We start from the raw sequence: 22,299 nt of genomic DNA on the forward strand, positions 1-22,299 counted from the left end.
TGTATAGTATATTTTACTACAATAAGTGGGCTAAATAAATATATTAACATAGGTATATAATATGATCAACGGTTTGGAAGAACAGCCGCATATGACAGTTAAAATAAAAAAAAAACCGATCATTCTAGTAGAACCTACTTATTTATTGTATAAGTTTGACACTTAACGATAAAATACTTCTTTAAGAAAGGAGGTGTCAATTCGTAGTGCTACAGTATTTATTTTAAAGTTAAACCTCGGAGTAATTAACAATGGAGTCGCCATTAACAGGCGTTCCCCTCTGTCGAAAATAGGCGGCCAATGGTCAACCTCATGTCAACCATATGTATGGACTGACGTTTATCTGACATGACGTACCTATACATTTGATGTGCCCCTCCCCCGCAAAAAACGGCAGACTATTTTGTACTGAAAATTTTAGACATGGCGTCTCCGTTGGTTATATCCTCCAAGAGTTAAACAGATAAAATGTTGATGCTTAGTTACCATTGAAATAACAACTGCTTAGCAACTGGCTGCTGACGTACGTGATTGGCAGTGCGTGTAGGTATTAATGACAGCAGCTTGAATTTGATTGCTTAGTTACCACTGACTTTTTAACCGTTATTGTCATTGTGATTAAATAAGGGTGTATGTGTTAAAGAAAAACTCAGAAGTTAAGGTATTTCTGACGAACTGAAAGCCTACGTGAAAATGACATCTTAGATGTCCTTATTTTTGTGACGATTGAAGTGTATATGTTTTCTTGGACACCTTGCCCGCTCAGGTATATCTGCTGCTGACTGTACCGTAATAGAATTTGGAAACACAATTCTCAAATGACACCGCTTTTTCCATTCTGGCCTAAGGTTTAATAATCCAAGGATTAAAGCGATCTAAATTGGATAAACCGAACGCGCGTTGCCATGTCTCTTGTCTCGGTTAAAAGGAATAAATACTTACCTACGTTTACGATTACATGCTCAAGTCATCATTTCACGCATAAAGAAACGATTTCAGCAAATATCATATGTAGGTAATATATATCAAAGATCGTTATCATTTTCATATGGTAATGAAGTGAAAAGGTTTATACAAAGGGCGGTTAGGTTACCTAAAGTCGTATATATTCGTATAAAGATTTCATGAACGCTCGATATTGGTTTGGTCTGACATTGCTTTTTAGTTAGTGTAGCCACCGTTGGCGCTAGTAGTATACATACATAGTTTGAATCCATTACAAATGGTTTTGAAACTTCTTAGAAAGGCATAATAGCCGATTACAAAAAAAAGTAATTGCAACGTTTTTGGAATTTCAACCCCTATAAGGGGGCTAAAACGGGGATGAAAGTTCGTCTGCGGGTGCAAATATTATTTTAAGCAAGGAACTTGAAACTTTGTAAAAACGTTTTAAATTAAAATGCAAGAAAACTAATATCAGCGATTTTGAAAATTCATCCCCTATGGTGGTGAAAACGGGGTTGAAAGTTTGTATGGATATCATGCATTTTTTCGAGCGCGGGATTTGAATCTTTGTATTTGGGGATATTATTAGATGACAATAAAAGTGATTTCAGCGATTTGTAAAATTCATCCCCTAGCAGGGTTAAAATGGGGTTCAAAGTTTGAATCCAGTACAAATGCTTTGAAACTTCTTAGAAAGACATATTAGCCGATTACAAAAAAAGTAATTGCAACGTTTTTGGAAATTCAAGCCCTAAGGGGGTTAAAAAGGGGATGAAAGTTCGTCTTGGGGTGTAAATTTAATTTTAAGCTAGGAACTTGAACATTTTGCAAAAAAAAGGTATTAAATTAAAAAACATGAAAACGAATTCAAGCATTTTTGAAAATCATCCCCCAACGTGGTGAGAAAGCGGTTGAAAGTTTGTATTTAGATCAGATATTTTGTAAGTGCCGAACTTGAATCTTTGTATAAGGGCATAGGTACCTATTATGAGAATACAAAAAAAGTAATTTCAGCAACCAACATCAAAATCCACTTGACTTAAAACTTCATACAACTTGCTAAAAAAGAAAAGTACTTAATTTCAACATTGTTTGGATATGACAATTATAGGTACTAAAGATATGTAAAATGTTGAAGATAAGATTCCACGCGGACGAGCTGTAATGCTCAGCCAAGATATGGTCGGACCGGATCGATACAGCGATTTAGAGCACGATGCTTGTTTTTGTATTAAGTAATTAATCTTAATTGTAAATAGTTATGTTGTATCTTCTTGCTGTGTAACTTTTTTCTTATTTAACTAACTGTTTACTGTATGTTATTTCTGTCTTTTTTCTTCTTGTCTGTTACCTACCGTGATTCTTCTCACTTGATGGTCTCATCGGAAGATCAGCGCTGGAAGCCACCAGCAACATGCTGAGATGGGGCCATTTCGTGGCACTTTAATCTTATTTTGTGTTTTCTTTTATGCTATGTACTGTTCCGATTGTTTGTGCTTACAAATAAATCTATTCTATTCTATATAATACACAAGATATTTAAGAAGATTCAAGATTCCTTAAGATCATGCAGAGCACAATGGAGGTCCAAGGGGGAGGCCTATGTTCAGCAGTGGACGTCTTATGGCTGAGATGATGATGATGATGATGAAGATTCACTAAAGAGTCAAAAATAAAGTCCTTTTTCTTAGTTACTAGAATAACTATTTCGACTTCAGTTTTTGATAATTTAACTTTCTCATACGTAAAATAATTGACATTAATTTATTTAAATGGTTTCTGGTACTTTTTGGCTGGGGTGTCCATTTACACTACGAAGACTGGTTAATCTCCATCAAACGTTGCAGATTAAACTAGGCTTTGGACTTAGCGAATAGGAGAATTAATTAAAAAGGATTTTACTTCTTGTTTATAATATCACGCACCGCTTATCGCTGAAAACTCCAGCTCGTATGTACGAGCACAAAACTGTGATGGATAAAGTTCTGCGGAGTTACATCGCACGGAATATATTCATGAAATAAACTAAGAATAACATTAAGTATTATCTCGTGATCTAAAATCATCCTATATATGCTTCATTTACATGTAAAATGGTACCGAGATATCAGCATCTGATTGACGATAAAGCGATTACTTTATGGTAAAGAGGCAGGAAACCTATCGGGCATGATAATGCGCTCACTAATAGAGATCTTGTGTAATATAGTCATAAACTATATGCATATATTCAGATGCCGTGCCGTGGTAATGGGAAAGGTGGACGGCAGACGGCCTAGAGGACCAAGTCCAACGAGATGGTGTGACCAAATATCCGCCCAGATGGACATCACACTAAGCAACGCTTTCCACAAAGCAACCGACAGGGAGAAGTGGAGAGCTGCCATAGGAAAAATTAGTAAGCGGAGTCACGATCCTCAGCAGTGAGGGACCGACTTAGAAGAAGAAGCGATTCAGATGCCATCACCAAAGGTAACTACTTGTAATATACAAACTAATTCAAAATTTTAAATCTTACCTATTAACAATTATTTACTTTGAACACTTCTACAAAGTTATAATCCACCTCCATCAGACAACCACGCATAACATCGCAAAACTTAAGGTTGACTCACGTTAGACCGGGCCGTGTCCGGGCCGGAGCTTCCGGAGCTTACCATGTTCTCGGTCTAGAGTCGCGGCGTCGCGTAGATGTTGACATCGCCTCGATTCTCGTAGTCAAGGCTTCAATTTTCTGGCTTAACTCGTCTACCACCGAAGACGGAACAGAAGATGTTGACGCGACTGACGCTTGAGGTGTAGTCAATGAGTTAGTTTCGTACGCCTTATCTGCCATTTGAGCTAACTTATCTAAAGACACATTATCATCTTGCATGGCAATCAGGCTTTGCAGCAAAGAAGGTAGTCGGTTTGACCATACTGTGCGTAAAAATTCATCTGGGTACCCGGAGCCGGCGAGGTTACGCAGGTGGCGCAGAAACTGGCTCGGCTTTCTGTCCCCGAGTTCCTCCGCAGTCATAATCTGTTTGATTTTTTCACTACGCGATGCCGATGTACGGGCAATTAGCTCTCGCTTCAAAGTTGCGTACTTGTTATCGGTCGGCGGACTTACGATTATGTCTTGGACTTCGGTGGCGTATTTGGCTTCCAAAACTGATATGACATGGTAATACTTGGTGGAATCTGAAGTGATTCCTGCAACCTCAAATTGACCTTCTATTTGTGAAAACCATAACGTCGCGTTGTCTGGCCAAAACGGTGGAATTTTCACGCTAACGCGACACACCGCCGGATCACAGTTACTTCCTACATCTGGCATTCTGTATAATCTGCTAGCAATATTTTATATATAGCACACAATATTCAACAAATTTATATCGGGGTCACCAGTTGTGGGACTCCTATTTTAGGATTCAAAGAAATAATTAATCACATGAAAATAATATGTATTAATATTTATTCTGACAAGACAAGAATCAAAATTCGACAATTCAAGTGACACCTACTTATGTATCGTTGACTTAGCGGCCTGCTTCGCAGGCGGAGGTAAGCAACTGAAAAAGGTTCGCCACACTTTTCTATGACATGACAGGCGATCACATGATGCTGTCCATAGAAAACGATGCGCCGGAAGCTCCGGCCCGGACACGGCCCGGTCTAACGTGAGTCATCCTTTATTCTATTGTTACCGTATTTTCGTGTAGGTAATATATTCTAAATGCCAACAGATTTTCCAATTTATTTTACGATTTTACGGGTGGTGCGCTTAGTGGGGCAATCATTTTCACCGTTTTGCCGAACCTAAAAACCTATTTAGTTTTATTCTTTGTTTACTATAATATCATTGACTTTGCTTATTTGATAAAACATCGTTTCGTATGAGTAACGCAATTTATAAAACGTTCAACACATATTCAATACCGGAGACTGTTCGCAGTTTTTATTTTTTCTATGGCGACAAAAAAATGTGGTGGAACATGAGACATACTTCAAAGAGACTACGCCAATATTTATTTTCTCATAAAATGCTGACGCACGATCCTTTTGAAGCAGTACCTTTTTGTGATAGTGTATGCAATACGTGACGAAACGCATTTTTCTCTCTTTTCTCACGGGACGGAAGTAAAAAGGAAGCTTTATTCATAATAAAAAAACAATATCAATGTTATTCCAATTCAATGTGAATACCGGATCATTGCGTTTGTATACACATGGCCGCGCGGGTAAACGCACGCATTCAATGTGTTTTCAATATCATTGTAGTACGTGAAATATTCATCTGGGAATGAGGCGTAAGGTAGTTCCACTTTTCAGAGAGAGCGATCTAGCAATGCAGGTGCTATTGTTTATTCAGCGTTCAAACGGCTTGATAGATCGTACGTGACGATATCAGGTTTATCTGTACCGTTGAATGGACCATTTAGCCTTCAGTGTTCTAAAATTGGAACAAAAGAGGAACCATACTGCATGGAGATAATGTATGAGTTCCATAATCATAGAGTTGTTTTTAACGGTCAACGGAATCATTCAGTCTTCACTATTTAGTGTAGAATTTGCCGTCCTGCCATGCATTATCTGCAGCCTTAACGGCCATTGGAAAACCAGTCTGAATTTGGAATTTACTGTGCTACGGTAAACATTTCACCATTACGGCTGTTGTGTATGGTGAGGAGAAGGCACATTAGTTAATGTTACCACACTCGTATTGCCCCAGGCACTTAATAATGACTTATTGATGACTAAAACGAATTCAAAGACCTTCTTACGTAGTTCGTACACACGTAGTAGTAAGTAGTCAGTACCTATTAGATATAGCTTTTTCCGGTGGAGGTACTCACAAAATATTAAGCTAAATTGTAAATTCACACAACAGTGAAGAGAAAAAACAAATTATTATTAAATACAGAATAAATTCAATAGATAATATAATAAGTAGGGATTGATCGTACCGACACTTTTCAAATGCCATGCAAAGTGTAACAGACGACAATTTATTTTCATGTCGGCTGTACACACTCGCCGAGAGTCTCAGCACCGCTCCAATCCAATCGGAGAAGCGCGAGACGAGAAGGAGCAGCATGTACACACTCGTTCTCGGCTTGTCTCGGGTTCTCTTGACTAGTATGTACAGCCCGCATCATGCACAGTAAACCCTCGCGCTCCCTCAAAACGTGCATGTAAAAATGACAAATGACAATCAAAATTACGGTGTTTTTATAAGCAATCTAAATTATTTGATTATATTTAACTTTGTAATTGTACCTAATGTAATTTACATTTGTAATTTTTGTTTGTATATAAAGAGATGTTTACTGCGAGTTGGCTTCGAAATTTTCCCTAATGAATCTACGAAGAAAAGGAAGATTACTAAGTAAAGGCAAGGCCTATTAATACCTACCTAATTTGGATACTTTGAATATAAATTAATTTGCTTTCGTATTGTACCTACTACAATTTTAGTTCAGCCTTTTCATGATCAAGTTGATTTCGCTGTCAACAGATAATTTAAGTACCTACTCTTCAATAATGTTACATATTTGATGTAAATTATTAGTAAAGCCAATAATGAAAACGTCCTCGAAAAATCGATGTAGCCTCCTTAGATATATCTAAAGTATCGATTAACTAATTATAAATGTAACATACTCTGAAAGTATCAGTGAATTGAAGTAACATGAAATTATTATGTGCAGGGCTCGGAACCGGTTTTTTTTAGAAAACTCGAAATAGCCAAAAAAAATATTATTTTATGCTCTATACTTAGGACTGAATCAAGTATGTAGGTAACAACTACGTATTATTAGATTGTTCCATTAAAAAATGATACGAGATTAACAATTAAGTAATAAACCAAAGAACAAAAAAAAAACGTAATTTACGTAACGGTATTGTAGGAAGAAAATACCGGTTCCGAGCCTTGATAATGTGAAGAATACATTTTCTTTGCAGTTTTTCATACTTACGTCAACTTCAATCCCCGGCAAAGGAAACACTCTCGTGTGTGGTAGCTCCTTCGGAATGTATCGGTAGAACTCTTCTCTCCCGCGATACCATTTCACGCTGTACAGCGCCTCTTCATCTTCCAGCTGCCAGCTGCATTCCAAGGTCACTGTTTCACCCACCAGCACAGCCGTTGGCACGTTTATCTCGAGGTTGTGGAGGCCTCGGACACCTGAGGACAACATTTTTATGGATATAAAACATAGCCTCCTGACACCTCTATAGCAATTGGCTATACCTATTTTCCTACTAGTCAATTCAGCTTCTTTTTTAGAACTGTCAAAACGATTTGCTAATATGGAATTTATATGAAAACGTGTATAGTGACGTCACGGTCAACTCACCTACTTTTTATATTTCAATCCGATTTATTTAATAGATATACGGGGCGATTCGGAAAGTGAATTAGAGATTAACTAGATACGATATAGTAAGGATTTCATATCTAGTGAATCTCTAATTAATTTCCCGAATCGCGGCGCCAGCCACCATAAGGTACCTTTTGCCGTGGAACGTCACATATCTTTACTATTTCATATCTAGTGCATATCGTATTCATTTCCCGAATCGAGCCGATTGTCAAAAATAACTGCTGCAAAAATCTATGTTTTTCTAATAATTATCTGGTGCTTTATGTCGTGCACAGTGTGAAATAATTTATTTTAAGTAGAGGAAAGTACCCAATGGTTTTGTTTTTAAAATTGGAACCCTTACTTATACAATAAAAGTTCAAAATAGATTATGGAATATATACAAAAAATTTTACGCCGGGACTTAGGAGGATAGATTATAATTTTCGGGCAAGAGAGCAATTTTGAAGGGATCTTCGGTGCGAACAGCTAGTCCACCAGTGTCAATTATCATTTAATAGGTAAGGTAGAAGTACTAGTGGTCGACGCTGCACTAGTATTCGACATGGACACTTTATGACAAAGTGACAAGGATTAAATTTGAATACAGAAAAATCTTCGCCGTTCAAATTTAACCTATATTACTTTGACATAAAGTGCCTATGTCGAATACTAATGCAGCGTTGACCACTAGTACTTCTAACTTATAGCTCTTTATTTGACAACGAAAGAAGAATGTAGGCACTGGTACTTCTTCCGGGATATAGAAGTAACAACGGCACATCGTTTAGTGCACACCGAGCAATTACAGATAGGTATAGGTAGTGCATAATCCTTTGCCATCATATTTTCTCGGAAACGTTCGTATTTGTTCAGTCAGTCTCAGTATTTTTTGTACTGAGACTGACTGAAATAGCATAACACGTTCGTGCGTTTCCGTGAAAATGCAACGGTAAAGGAATAACATTACCTACATGTATGTATGCAACTTGCTCCATATTACTAATGTCGAATGATATTATTAAATTTCCCGAACATTATTCAACCTAAACCGATAGCCAGGCAGTTTATAACGTGTTTTATAAGTATTCTTACAAATCTAAAGCTCTTACATGACTCCCAGAACTTTGTTTATCTTGCTTCCGTATAATGAGTTCCATAGAATTTACACTTGACTGCCTCGAGATCGACCCAGATGTTTGAATTTGGCATATGCAGATAAGAGTCTGGGTAAGCACAGTTTCTGTGCCAGAAAAATAAACCGTTCCCGAGGGGAAACAGAGTTGTTGCGGTACGAGGCGGGGACTAACTTTAAGTAAATATGCGAAAATACAGGCGTAACGTATTTTTTCTACGTGCCATGACTCAACTTTCATTTAAAGCGACCCGCCCCAGCTTTGCACGGGATAAAAATTATACACCTAAACATTCCTCAAGAATCACTCTATTGATAGATGAAATGAAAACCGCATGAATCCGTTCAGTAGTTTTTGAGTTTATCGCAAACATACAAACACACAAACAGGCAGACGCAGCGAGGGATTTGTTTTATAAGGTGTAGGATTGTGAGTAGTTTGTATCTTAGTTTAGTTACGCAACTTTGGTATCGTCTTGGGTCGTCCCATTCGTTTTTCGTCAAGTTCTTAAACTAGTCCTATTCTGCTTTCGTCACTCATTCTACATTGAAAGCCACCAACGATTGTGACGAATGTAGAATGGGTGACGAAAGCAGAATAGGACTAATTTAAGAACTTGACGAAAAACGAATGGGACGACCCAAGACGATACCGGAAAATTAATAACCATTTAAATTATCTACAAAATGTTACCCTAGGGAAACAAACACCAGGAAAGTAAAGAGAAATCTCGGAATGCCTCCAAGGCGGAATTATGGCCGTTTCATGTAAAAGATCTCAAAGAACATCCACTTTGCTACTTCATTTTCTTTGACTCGCTTAATCTTTATCAAATAACGTTTCTTACACAATACTTAAATAACCTATGAGCTTTTCTTGGATTATGTGGGAAGGACTTTGTTGTATTCTAAGAAACAATGTTATTTTTGGGGAAACAAACGTTTTTAGTAAATTAATGGAGGCATGGCAACACTCTGTTGTATTGAAGATAAGAGATTCCTTTCCGGAAATCACTTACTTAGATGTTTGACGTAACAGTAATCAGGATTCAGGGTCAGGTTTTTTTAAACCTTATTACAATATATATTATAAATTCTTTTGTTTTTTTCATCTTTAGCGGCGCTGTGCACTTTTTGAGGTGGGGAAAAATGATAAACTCGAGACAGCGTAAGGCGTAACGCGTAAGGCGTCTCTCGTCTCTTTCTACCGCACGGCGAAAATGTATGCCCGAGCCTGAAACTGGTATTAATATAACGGTAGTACCAGTAGTAATCACAGTGATGTAGTACCAGTAGTAATCATAGTGGGGTTTCAAGTAATGCGACGATACAACGCTAGATGGCGTTAACCTCAATTATACATAGTGCTGCAGGCGTTTTGCACTATATATATGGCCCTGTTATTAATATTTTGAGTTACAATGTCGTTGAGTTTTCACTTCTGCCGGCACTCCCGGAGTGCAACCCGTTGTTTTTTTTATTTATATTACCCATAGTAGATTGTATTTGATGTTTGGTCGTATTTTAATTTAACACCACTGGTTACGAATTTCCTAATTTTCACACTTGTATTGCCATGTAGGTACTACTTAATACTTTTATAACATTATATCTCTAGATATATAACCACCCATCGTGTCTCCTAAATGAAGCTTTGCGTATTTTCCAGTCCAGCCCAGAGGGCCTACGGCGAACCACGTTCAACATGTTGCCTCCCCGTCACACTTACGTACGACTTTACAAGTGCGACAGAAAGGCAACACGTCGAAAGTGGTTCGCGGTAGGCCCTTAGTTAGCGAGTTTTTTAACGTGCATTTGACTGAGGTATCTAATTAAAAACTTAGAGTACTATAAGTATTTGAGTTGAAGCCTGGTGCGAGTTTGACTCCTTATTAAATGTTAATAGCTGCGGTGGCTGGATAATTGAATTTGTTAGTTAAATATTAAATCACTGGAACTAGGTCGAACGGCCGCCATTTTTAGGTTTCTGTTAGAAACTGAGGAACCCCTTGTAATTTAGTTTGGAGCGAAGTCGGCGATGGTATTTTCAGTTCGTGTGTTAAGTAGGTAGAGTTACACCAAGAAAAGTCTGCAGCGATTTTGACAGCCCTCGCAGTGCCAGTGTTATTTTAATCCTCAAACTTTATGAAATTATGATGTATAAATAACACTTGACTTTTCTTGGTGTAACTCTAGGTACTCAATACCGAATAGGTATTCGACCTATTCCAGTGCAACCTTTGGCTAATCGGTGACATTAAGTCATTCCGTGATATTCATCTTTAAACCTTTTATAAGACACAAAATCGGGCTCATTTCGCCGCGGTCTGATAAATAAGACAAAATTTCGTGTAACTTCGTACCGCTGCCGACACGTTCGATGAAAAATTCTATGGCGGTTAAAAGGTTAATAGCGTTCTTACTAGATATATGTTTATAGCATGTAATAATTTACAAAGAGAAGTGGCACTTAATCTCACTACAACATTACGTATGGTAGAAATTTAACTAACATGAATGACCTAACTTGAAAAAACACGTATGGTAGGTAATTGGATTAGATATGTCAGTGTCAAAAGTTTTAAGTTGTTTGAAGATAGGTCACTTTTGACACTGTACACAGTATATTAATCCATATCGTATCTAGATGTAATATTTGACGTATTTTAAAGTTCGAATCGGGTCTTAGGTTGGTTATATCCTCGGATTATCTCTCTGCTACGATCACACTATATTGATATGCCAAAATAGTATACATATACAATGACAAGAGGGCTCCCTAAGGTCTATTGAAACCACATAAGTCGCCGCCTACTATTCAAATTCAAAGTAATCGACTATTCCAATCTGTTATCATCATTAATTCATTAGAGTAAGTAATTACATCAATACCACAGTCTATAAAACAATACAGTCATTTGACGAAGCCATCTACACAGAGAAATCTTGCGGGGTGCGCGGGGCGAGGGGTGGGCCGTGCGCACCCGAGTTGCATATGTCGGCGGCCGATCGTAAGATCAGGCATATCGTAATGTTCCTGTGTAATGTTTTGACGATAGTCACATTAAACCAAACCAAAAATGTATAAGCAGGATAGGTTCGTTAGGTTGCTTCAGATGCCCGAAGGGCAAACTGCCCCGAAATAGGAGCCCCGCATAGCGGGGCTCCGTCGACTCAGGGAACGAGTCAAAGATTTTCACGTTTCACGATATGCCTAGGAATTTCACGATATGCCTGATTTTACGATCGGCCGCCGACACATACATCGTCATTGTTAGTAGCTCGGTTCTACTTAGAGGGTTAGCGTGTCCGATTTGAAATGTTTGGTATGTTTGTGTTGGTGCGTAAAAGTTTTATGACAACCTTACTGTGTTCTTGTGCGGTGTCGGCATTTACGCAAACATCAAAGGCGTCGGACCACTGTTACTTCTACACTGTGTCATTACGCTTAGAACATTCTTGAATTATCTAATCTTTCTTGAATTAGCGATTATCTAACGATGTACCTAAGCTGTCACTAGTTTAACATTTGTTATTTATATGATAGACTTTTTCAAGTTAGCTGATGTAGACTGTATGATAGATACGATACATGCTAGACAAGAATAGATGCAGTGCAAGTCGTGTCATGCTGATATCATATCAACATGAAGTCAACATTTATAACTTTGAATTGGCCTCTAGTGATCATTTTAACATGAATCTGAATCTGAACAGGATTCATACCTACTGCTTTAATATTGGAATATTGTATGACACAAACATTAACATTACAAAAAGCTTCGAATAAATCTCCGTGGTTTCGAAACTAGGTTCAAAACTGCGTGTCAGTATCTGCTCCAAAAGCTCCAGCTCACAACACAATATAGGTACTACGCGCCACCGTAATCCACCGTCCCACACCAATTTTGGTGCCTAGCCATAAGCCGCGCGTGGCGCTGTGGCCACCTAGCAGTCATAATATCTGTCCTAATCGTAACAGGCGCGTATTGTTAGACAGTGAATCTTCTGTACTTAGTACTATTATTTATTCTGTGCTATTACACGCTATCATTATGTATACAAATAACACTAATAGAATTATGAAGTCAAATGCGAAAACCGTTGTTAATCAATACCTAAACAACAATCTCGATTTGAAACAGAATTAATAATTAGCATCGTTAATCACACTACGTCACTCACTCTGCCTTTCGAAGCGAAAGTACATTAATAATGTTCATATCAACTACAAATAAAAATTAAAGACCGATAATTTTGATTAAAATTTTGCATTAGTAGACTCTTACTATAAATAGGTTTATTTAACAAAGTCACAAGTACTCGTAACAATGAAATTTCGCATGGCAATGACTGTAGTTTTAACCTATGTACCTATACCTTTTATACTTTAAAACGATGGGTGTTTCAATATATGGCGTATATACTAAAAGTGGTTTGAGATCTTGTGAAGCAAGTCATACTTATTATTGATAAGAAACGCAGGTTTGTAAGACGACTATTGTCTGTCTTTATCTGTAATTTTTCTTTGGTTATTATCAATCAAAATGCTTAAAGCAGAACAAGAGGTGACAAGGCGGAGGCGCGATATTGCGGTTTCCACTCCGCCAGAGTTAATTTAATCTCTCACGGCCAAAAAATAATAAAATATTTTTCTCGTAGCTACTGCTAATATAAGCAATTAATTTTCCTGCAAATTTTAGAGAACCTATGTAAAAGGGAAGGGAATGATTATTAGTTATAGAGTGAACTTATTTCTTAAATAGGGTACATCGCCAATTACTAGCCACCCCCCAATTACTGGCCACTTAATTTGATTTCTATTTATAGGTGAACAAAGTTCATTTTAGTATATAAGGTACGAAAATCCAATTATTAGCCAGTTTTCAATTACTGGCCACCTATTCCAAAAATGAATTCTATTTACAGATAAATAAAACTCATTTTCAGTATAAGGAAAATGGCCAGTAACTGAAATTTATCCACAACCCACTCGTTCAATAACTGGCCGCCTCTTACAAAAATGAGTTCTATTCACCTATACACAGAATTCATTTTAGTATAGGTGGCCAGTAATTGAAAACTGGCTAATAATTGGCGATGTACCCTACCTACCTTCGCAATAATACCGTTTTATCAATTTTATCATGTACAGATTGTACAGGTTTATCCGTGTTAAGCGCACAGATAGATTAGTACAAATTTACGCTACATAGGTCACTTTTTCTATTAAACTTGGGATGAATTAATAGATTATCAGTATAAATCACTTATAAAGTATCTAAATAATGTATTAAATAAGCACCCTAGAGCGATGGTTGAATTGAGCTGGCCCATCCATCAATCTAACGGACACTTTGGCCGGGTATCAATGAGGTTGATCCTGGGATGACTTTGGCTCACATTGCCAGTAGTGTACCTACTACACGCTTTATTGAATACAGTTATAGTTCGTTTTTTTTAGCATTAGAAAGAACTCCGCAGAAGTAAGCGTACAGTTTTTATGAGGCTCCTTAATTGTTAATAATTATTGAATTATCTAATGTATCATGGTCAATACATATAATTTACTTCAAATTATTACCGCTAAAAGTGCCGGATTTGGAACCACGAGCTTACTTCTGCGAAGTTCTTTCTAATGCTAAAAAAAACGAACTATAATACAAGTTTATTGATAATTTTGTAAAGAGATATAGATATCTGGTACAATATTTGCATATTTTACATACTTCAAATATAACGTATATAACTACACGCCTAGATCTACCTATCTCATTATCGAAATATTTTATTTTATCCTATGTTTCATTTGATTGAACGCTATTTTTTCAAAATTTGTCGTATTTTCAGAGGGGTCACAAATGATCTAACCTAAGAAATTAATGGGTTCTACAGGATGACGTGTTCAAGAGTTTATAAAATTAATGAGGTTTGTAAAATACACATTAAAATTTGGCAAATGAAATCGGACAAATATTTTTCGACGTTGCGGTAGCTACACGTTTTCATGGGTGTAGCTACCCGCTAACGGAACGCACCGATTGTTGTTAGAGGCTTAAGTATATAATGCTAATTGTATAGTTTTAGTTTATCTCTTAAACAGAGATAGAGGTAGCGAAGATTTCAGCCAGCTTTGGCACTGACGTAACTCTTGCTGGCTCCTCATTCATCACTGTTTTACTCACGCTTGTCCGATTCCATTGCAGGGCTTTAGTTTTTCCTGCTCTCCGCCTTTTTGGTCAATGTCAGCGTGTTTGTTCGACCAATTCCGAATATAAATATCTTCTGAGCTATTACACATTTGTTGAATAAGATTTACGGAAAGTGTAGCACAGAATCGCTGATCTGATAAGGCGGCCGCAATTTATTGTCCATGACTGAGCCGGGATCGACGTCCAAATAGATTGTAAAGTTGTAAACATGTTTTATTCTTTGATCTAGTTTACAAATTTTATAATACGGTACGACGACGCATTTAGGCTGTCCTGGTAGGTCTTTTTTTTAAATAATAAATAAGTTAAAGTAAGACCAAGATAAGTATGCAAAGATGTTGATAGCAAACTCAGTACAAGTGTTTTGACATGAAATTATGACGTATAGTTAAATAACACTTGCACTACGTGTGCAATCAGAATCGTTGTAAACTTGGTCTAACTCTATTCACAAAAATACTTACAAATTTTTGAGGCATTTCTGTTTGGCAATATAAATGCCGGAAATGTAATTTAATGTCATGTTTTTTTTATATATCGGAAAACAATTCCGATGGGAATGACGATGGGAATAATTTAATACGATCGGCAATGCGAATTTACAAATATAGTAAGGTAAACGTACTAGTGCTCGACATGCTAATGCCCAATAGATAACACCTTGCCGTCACCTCTATTGACAATTACTTAAGTTTCAAAATGACATGTACTGGGACCGAGGCACTAGTACGTTTAACTTACGCTGCCTTACTTACGCAAAATAAATTTCCTTTCCTATACTTATACCATATGATTCCTCAAACTGTATACTGTCATAGTTCCATCTGCTTAATTGTGCAACACAGCTAGAAAGTGACAGCAAACGAGCATTTCTGATTAATCTACGACAGGTATTCCATTTACAAACTAAAATACACCAACGTAATTTTTCATTTGAAACGCTGCTTATTCCGTGATGTTTTACATTAGACAAGACGGCCATTAAACTAAAAACTACTCCGTTTTGTCTGTTTGAAGAGCAAGCAGACTGGAGTTCGGGTCTAATTGGGGTAAGTCTAGTTTAGGTGGATGAGCCGCTAACTGAAACGAGAAGCTTAATTTTTATTTTCTTTGAAGTATATTTTTTCCATAAATCTGTACATAAATATTGTAGATAATATTTTATTTTACCCTTTTTGTAGTCGGTTTTGTTTTTTTGTGTAAAGAGTTTTTATTTTAACTTAAATAATGTTTTGAAACAAAAATTTCCTCACAGCTGATGTGAAAAACAGTATGTATCACATGGTAACAAAATTACTTTCACATTAAGCGTTAACACTTCAAACCCTCCTACGCTTAAGGTTCAATGTACGCCCTCGCCGTAAATATGCCATGTTACTCCCTTGTGACACAATCTGCTATCACATTAGCGTACTGAAATATAAATAGGCCACCTTCAATATTAACATTTTGGTACTTATTTTATAGTAACTTAAGACAACCAACGGGAAAGTTCTACAAGTGGTCATTAGTCATAGTCTTTATGCAGCTGGTGTTGAAGTCATTTCACAAAGGTATGTAGATCAGATACAAGAGCAACATACATTTTCTTCAATAATTGCAACATTAGCGCGAGAAACTATGCCAATGTTGAAATAAAGACGATTTTGCTTTAACAGTGCTGACTGAGAGGAATTGGTAGTTTCCTGCCTTTGAGTGATACAAATGTCACAGTAACGACTCTAAGCAAGACAAGGGTTAATTTATCTCCAGACAAATGCTACTATTTCCCGTCATCAAAACGAGTATACTACTCCATATCGCTGTAATCTCATCACGTGTGCTAACTTTGTTTAACGGTCGTGTTGACATAAAGTATGCAATTTTGTATATCTCGCTTATGTTACCGCGATCATAAAATTTTATAGATCCTTTATAATATATACTCATAAAAGTAAGATCCTTTGTTACAATATTCCCATGTTTTAAATACAGGAGCAGTCACAAGGACACTACAATGTGCCTAAGATAAAACAACTTGCACTTGAACGCTTCGTCGAGACGAACATAGACGAAAAATACTAAAGCGAACCGAATCGCTCCCAGTTTCACCCTCTGCAATCTGTGTTTTTGTGTCGCTCAGTGAGCTGTAGACATCAAATCCTCATGGCTCCGCCATTTTGAAAAATTTCCAAGAGATATCAATTTGCAAAATTTCCCGAGAAATGCGACCTGTAGAAAAGCCGCCTGGAGAACAGCCAGAATATATGAAAGCATGTTTGCCCAAATACGAGTACCTAGTTATAAAGACGGAGACGCTTTCTCGCTTTTCACGCTCGCTCAATCAATTAGCAGTAGGGATAGATGGCGCTCGCGTCACGAAAACATTGGCTCTGCGATTATATCAACTTTAAAAATAGTTTAAGTCATAGTTTTAAGTGTTGTGAACTTTTATAATATAAGAATTAGTGTAAATTGACTGTGTTATTATTATCTTAGTGCTAAGTGAACTAATTATCGAATTAATAACATATTTTGGTGAAATGAGATACTGTCTACAATACAAGACTATTAATGTCAGTGCAAGTTAAAACCAGTGGTACTCGGTAATATTACGCAAAAACACTTAACTTTTAATAATATATTACTTACGATCAACATATTTTAGCGATAAAAATAAAGTGCAACACAAATAACTGTGAATAACGAAAAAAAAGGGTAGCTAAATTAAATCATAATCACTACGAGTACCATACCCGTCGACGACACCACCGAACTTAACCCTTAATAGTGTATAAGACTTTTTCGCCAACACTCGCTAGGAACATTTGGCTTAGTGGTCTACCATAGTGACTGTCAAAGGCAGTGTAACTCTTATACATTCGGGGTTCGAGACTCGAGAACGTTAAAACTTATTGCTTTTTTTTTTGTTTTTGTTTTTTGTGCCTGCGTTCAAATCCCGTGGACCTGATAACTTTTTGCTATTTTTTATTTTATTATTATTAATTTCTTTCACAATGGACTGTATGGCGTGTGCGAGACCAATCACAAATAGCCAAGAGCTGCTGTCATGCGTAGCCTGCAAAGGAAATTACCATTACCAATGCCTAAACATGACCTCGGCGATTTTTAGGGAAAACCAACACGAACTGATTCGGGCGTGGCGTTGTCCTATGTGCGTAAATGTCACAACAAGGCGGAAGAATGACTCCACTCCAGTTCGAAAACAGTTTGATATGACCGCATCACCATACATGGACGAGAACGATACACTGTGCGAAAGTCAAACTGATATATCTAGGAGTACTGAAAGCTTAAACGATACTAGTACTAACTCGCAGTTAGAGTTAGTTCAGAGACTAAAAATAAAAAATGACGAACTCACCGCTAAGTTACTTTCAATACAATCTGAATTCGATGGTCAAATTCTAGAAAATATTGAATTAAGGAAAACCACTGAAAAATTACAACAGGAAATTGTAATGTTAAAAAATATATGCTCAACACCGACTCCACCGAATACGAGGGTAAATACCAGCAGAAAAAAAAGATCCGGTATTACACAGAAGGAATTGTGTAGCCCATCCCAATCACCAAAGGAAGAGCGATATAATGCACCTTTCATGTCACCGGTAAATACACCAAACCAGTCACCAACTCGGATTGATGATTTACAAAGTTCTATACACAACTTGCAAGCTGAGCTTAATCAGACTTTGGACGAAATTGTACGACTGAATGAATACATAGCGGACCTCGAAAACAAAATTCAAAAAAAGCCAACGACTGTTACAAAGGAAGTGCAGGTAAACTTTTTGAAGGATGATACATTGGATGGCTGTGAGCAAGACGATTTGAAATTACAGGTGAAGAGAGAAAGGAAGATTTATATATTTGGAAGTCAACAATGTAAGGGACTTGCTTCTCAACTATGTTACTCCAGATACGCTAGCAACTATGAAAGTTACAAGGTGTCTGCTGTGTGTAAGCCCATGGCACCAGCGGAAGACATTCTAGAGGAGTGCTACAAAATTCAAGTGAAGTCTGACGACTTTGTCATATTATGTGTAGGAGAAAATGACTCAAACTGTTTTAATTTTCAGTATGAACTATATTCAGCACTTAAAAAGATTAATTTGTGTAATATCATTGTTATTCCCGTATTAGACAATAAGCATTTAAATGTAAACATGATTAATAGCATACTAAAAACGGCTTGTTACAATTTGAACCACTGTACTTTTATAGATCCTCCTGTATTTTGGCAAACAACAAAAGAATACACACAAAAGTTGTGTAAACGCATTCATTTTATTATTGACTCTTCTGATTACGAAAAAAAGTACTTAAGTATGTTTGGACCCAACAAAAATCATCAGAATGGAAGAATTAACACTGGTAATTACGTTTTTAGCCATACCCAGAAAACAACTTCAAATACAAACCAAACCAAACCCAAAAAAGGAACCATTCCTTACTACTTCTCTTACATAGAAGTACCTAAAGCTAAAGCGGCCGATGATACCAGCCACAATAAAGTTTTTTTTCGTACCTAAATCAGACAGTCACAATGATGTAGTTGGAATCTTACATCAAAACATACAGGGCATTCAGAGCAAACTAAGCTTATTGGAGGTATGCATTGATGAATTCGGCGAAGAAAATAACTATCTAGATGTAATCTGCCTATCTGAAACTTTTATAAAACGAGGAAGTGAGGGAAATATTTTCATGAAAGGGTTTAAGCTAGCTTCATCTTTTTGTAGGACTAACAAAAAGAGAGGTGGTGTATGTATTTTAGTGCGAAAGGATCTAGCATATAAGCCCATGACAATCTGTAATGAAATTTCTAGGGAAAAAACTTTTGAGTGCTGTGGTGTAGAGATCCCAAGCCTCAATAGCATAATTATATGTTTATATCGAATCCCCGTTAATACAAAAAATAACATTCAGTCATTTTGTGATAGTCTAGAAACTCTACTACACAAATGTTCAAAGAAAAAAAAAATTATAGTTACTGGCGATCTTAATATCAATATCCTAAAAGATGACTATGCCACAAAATGTCTGAAAAGCTTGCTACAAAACTATAATTTAAAATTAAATATATCAGTAATCAGTAATCAGTGTATTTATTGCTTTCATAGGTTATACAGGTTGGTACATTGTATTGGTTCAGCTATGAAACCCTGTAGGGCACTGCAATATAACTTAAATCTAACTTAATAACGATTGCTTAAGGCTATCTCTAATACATTTTTTTTAAATAACCATACGATCATGCATCATATTATATTCATATATATATACATCTTTTAAACAGTTACAATTTTTTTTTAAGTTGCGGTATCTAAACTAAACTACTATATTAAATACTATTACTATAATTAACTATCTAAGAACTCTTGCACTGAGTAAAAACAGCTGTCTAATAAATATTTAGTTATTTTTCTGTTAAATAGAGTATCTTTTTCTTCGTCTCTAATTGTTTTTGGGAGTTTATTGTACACTTTTATACACATTGCATGTGGGCTAGAGGCGTGCATTTTTAGTTTAGATGGCGGCATAGGAATTCTATCTCTAGGGCGTAAGTTAATATTGGTAGGGTTTTTTGCTGCAGGGAAAAACTGATTGTACTTTCTTAAAAATTTACATAGTTCGAATATGTACAAGGATGTCAGAGTCATAATGTTGAGCTTAGGAAAATGTGGCCTGCAACTATCTGGTTGGTTTATATTAACTAAGATCCTTATACATTTCTTTTGTAATAAAAAGAGATCGTTAACATTTGTACTGTTGCCCCATATTATAATACCATACCTTAGCCACGACTGGGCGAATGCGTGATAGGCACAAAGAGCTGTGTTCAGATCGGTATGCTTTTTTATTTCCATTAGTGCATACGTAAAGCTGGATAGTTTTGAAGCTATTTTTTGTATGTGGAGTTTCCAATTCATATTTGTGTCAATTTCAAGTCCAAGAAGGTTTGATGAGTCGATACATTCCAATGTCTGGTCCTGGTAAGTGAAATTTATATTTAAATTACTTTTTTGATGTGGCTTATAATGCATAATTTTCGTTTTGTCTAAGTTCAATTCAAGGTTGTGAAGATGGAGCCAGTCAACAACTTTGGAAAGAGTGTTGTGTAAAATGGAGTTTACGTTGTTATTATTAGTAGAATAAGGGAACACTATAGAAATATCATCAGCGAAAAGGACACAAGTATGATCTAGTATTTTGGGGAGATGGTTTATGTAAATTAAAAATAAGAGGCACCCTAGATTACTTCCCTGTGGTATAGAGCCTGACAAGATTTTCTTTTCTGATTGTACATTTTCTATAACTCTAGTGTGAGGATTGTGGTACTCTACTTGGACTAACTGTGATCGATTTGACAGGTAAGATTGGAACCATTTGTGAGTAATACCTCTCACGCCTATGTTATAGAGCTTGTCCAGTAATATTTTATAAGACACTTTGTCATAGGCTTTGCTCATGTCCAGTAAAATACCAACGGCATATTCCCTGTCATTTATAATATTATGTATTTCTTGAACGTATTTATAAAGAGCTAGAGTCGTTGACCTATTTTTACGAAAGCCGTTCTGATTTTCACACAAAATATTGAATTTCTCACAAAATGCATAGAGCTGGTTAGACATTATTGTTTCTAATATTTTTGCAAATGTGGGCAATAAAGCTATCGGGCGATATTGTGCTGGGTTAGTGGGGTCTCCTTTCTTTAAAATTGGCTTAATTACCGATAACTTAAGGTTGTCTGGCATTACACCTTCACTAAATGATTGATTTGCGATAAATGTAAGAGGAATCGTTAATTCTCTGGCGCATTGCTTTATGAGAGTCGGAGGTAGCTCATCATGGCCATGACTTCTCTTATTTTTAAGTTTACGTATTATTTTAAATAAATCTGTGTCACTGATTGGGCTTAAGTAGAAGGAGTTTGTGGGTGAATCGATATTAGTATGAAAGTCAGACTCTGATAGCGAATTTATTTTATTTATATTTTGGCTACCCAAGGACAAGAAATAGTCATTAAATGAGTTTGCAACGGTATATGGATCGTTTGTCAGTTTATTTAAAACCCTCAAAGATAAGTTTTTGTGTGTTTTCTTTGGAGTTTTATTTGAATTCTCTTTTATAATTTGCCACATACCTTTCATAATATTCTCAGATTTGTTAATTTTTTTAATATTTTGTAATTTTTTTGAAGTTTTTACAGCAATTTTTAAGATTTTTTCATATTTTTTATAATAGGTTTCTAAAATCTCATTTTTTGTTTTAGATAACATTACTTTTAGGAGCCGTTTATGTTTGCACGATTTTTTAATACCGACTGTTAGCCATTTCTTTTTTGTTTTTAATCTTAATTTAATTTTTATTTTAGGTATTGTCTTATTGAGCACTTCTATTATTTTAGCTGAGAAGTTATTATAATTTTCATTTACATTATTTTGTAATGAAATTATCGAGTTCCAATTAATTTTTTGTAGTTCACATTTAAACGCGTTTATTTTGTTTTCATTATAGATTCTTTTTTCAGTAAACCATATTTTTGTATTCGTGACTTGTAGGGGCAAATGAATTAAGACGCCTTTGTGGTCCGAAAAACCGTACTCATTTACAGAGGTCGTCATTTCCTGGTCTTGGAAGTTTGTAA

General features: G+C 36.2%; 1 protein-coding gene across 1 annotated transcript in view; it reads right to left on the bottom strand.

Moving 5' to 3' along the window:
* LOC134665790 (uncharacterized) overlaps positions 1-22,299 on the bottom strand; it is a 115,103-nt gene that overhangs the window by 50,581 nt on the left and 42,223 nt on the right. The window contains exon 3 of the mRNA XM_063522775.1: positions 6,909-7,117. Coding sequence (XP_063378845.1) covers positions 6,909-7,117 — 209 coding nt within the window. The remainder of the gene's footprint in view (positions 1-6,908; positions 7,118-22,299) is intronic.

The sequence above is a fragment of the Cydia fagiglandana genome, chromosome 7 (assembly GCF_963556715.1).
Source record: "Cydia fagiglandana chromosome 7, ilCydFagi1.1, whole genome shotgun sequence".
Taxonomy (NCBI): Eukaryota; Metazoa; Arthropoda; class Insecta; order Lepidoptera; family Tortricidae; genus Cydia; species Cydia fagiglandana.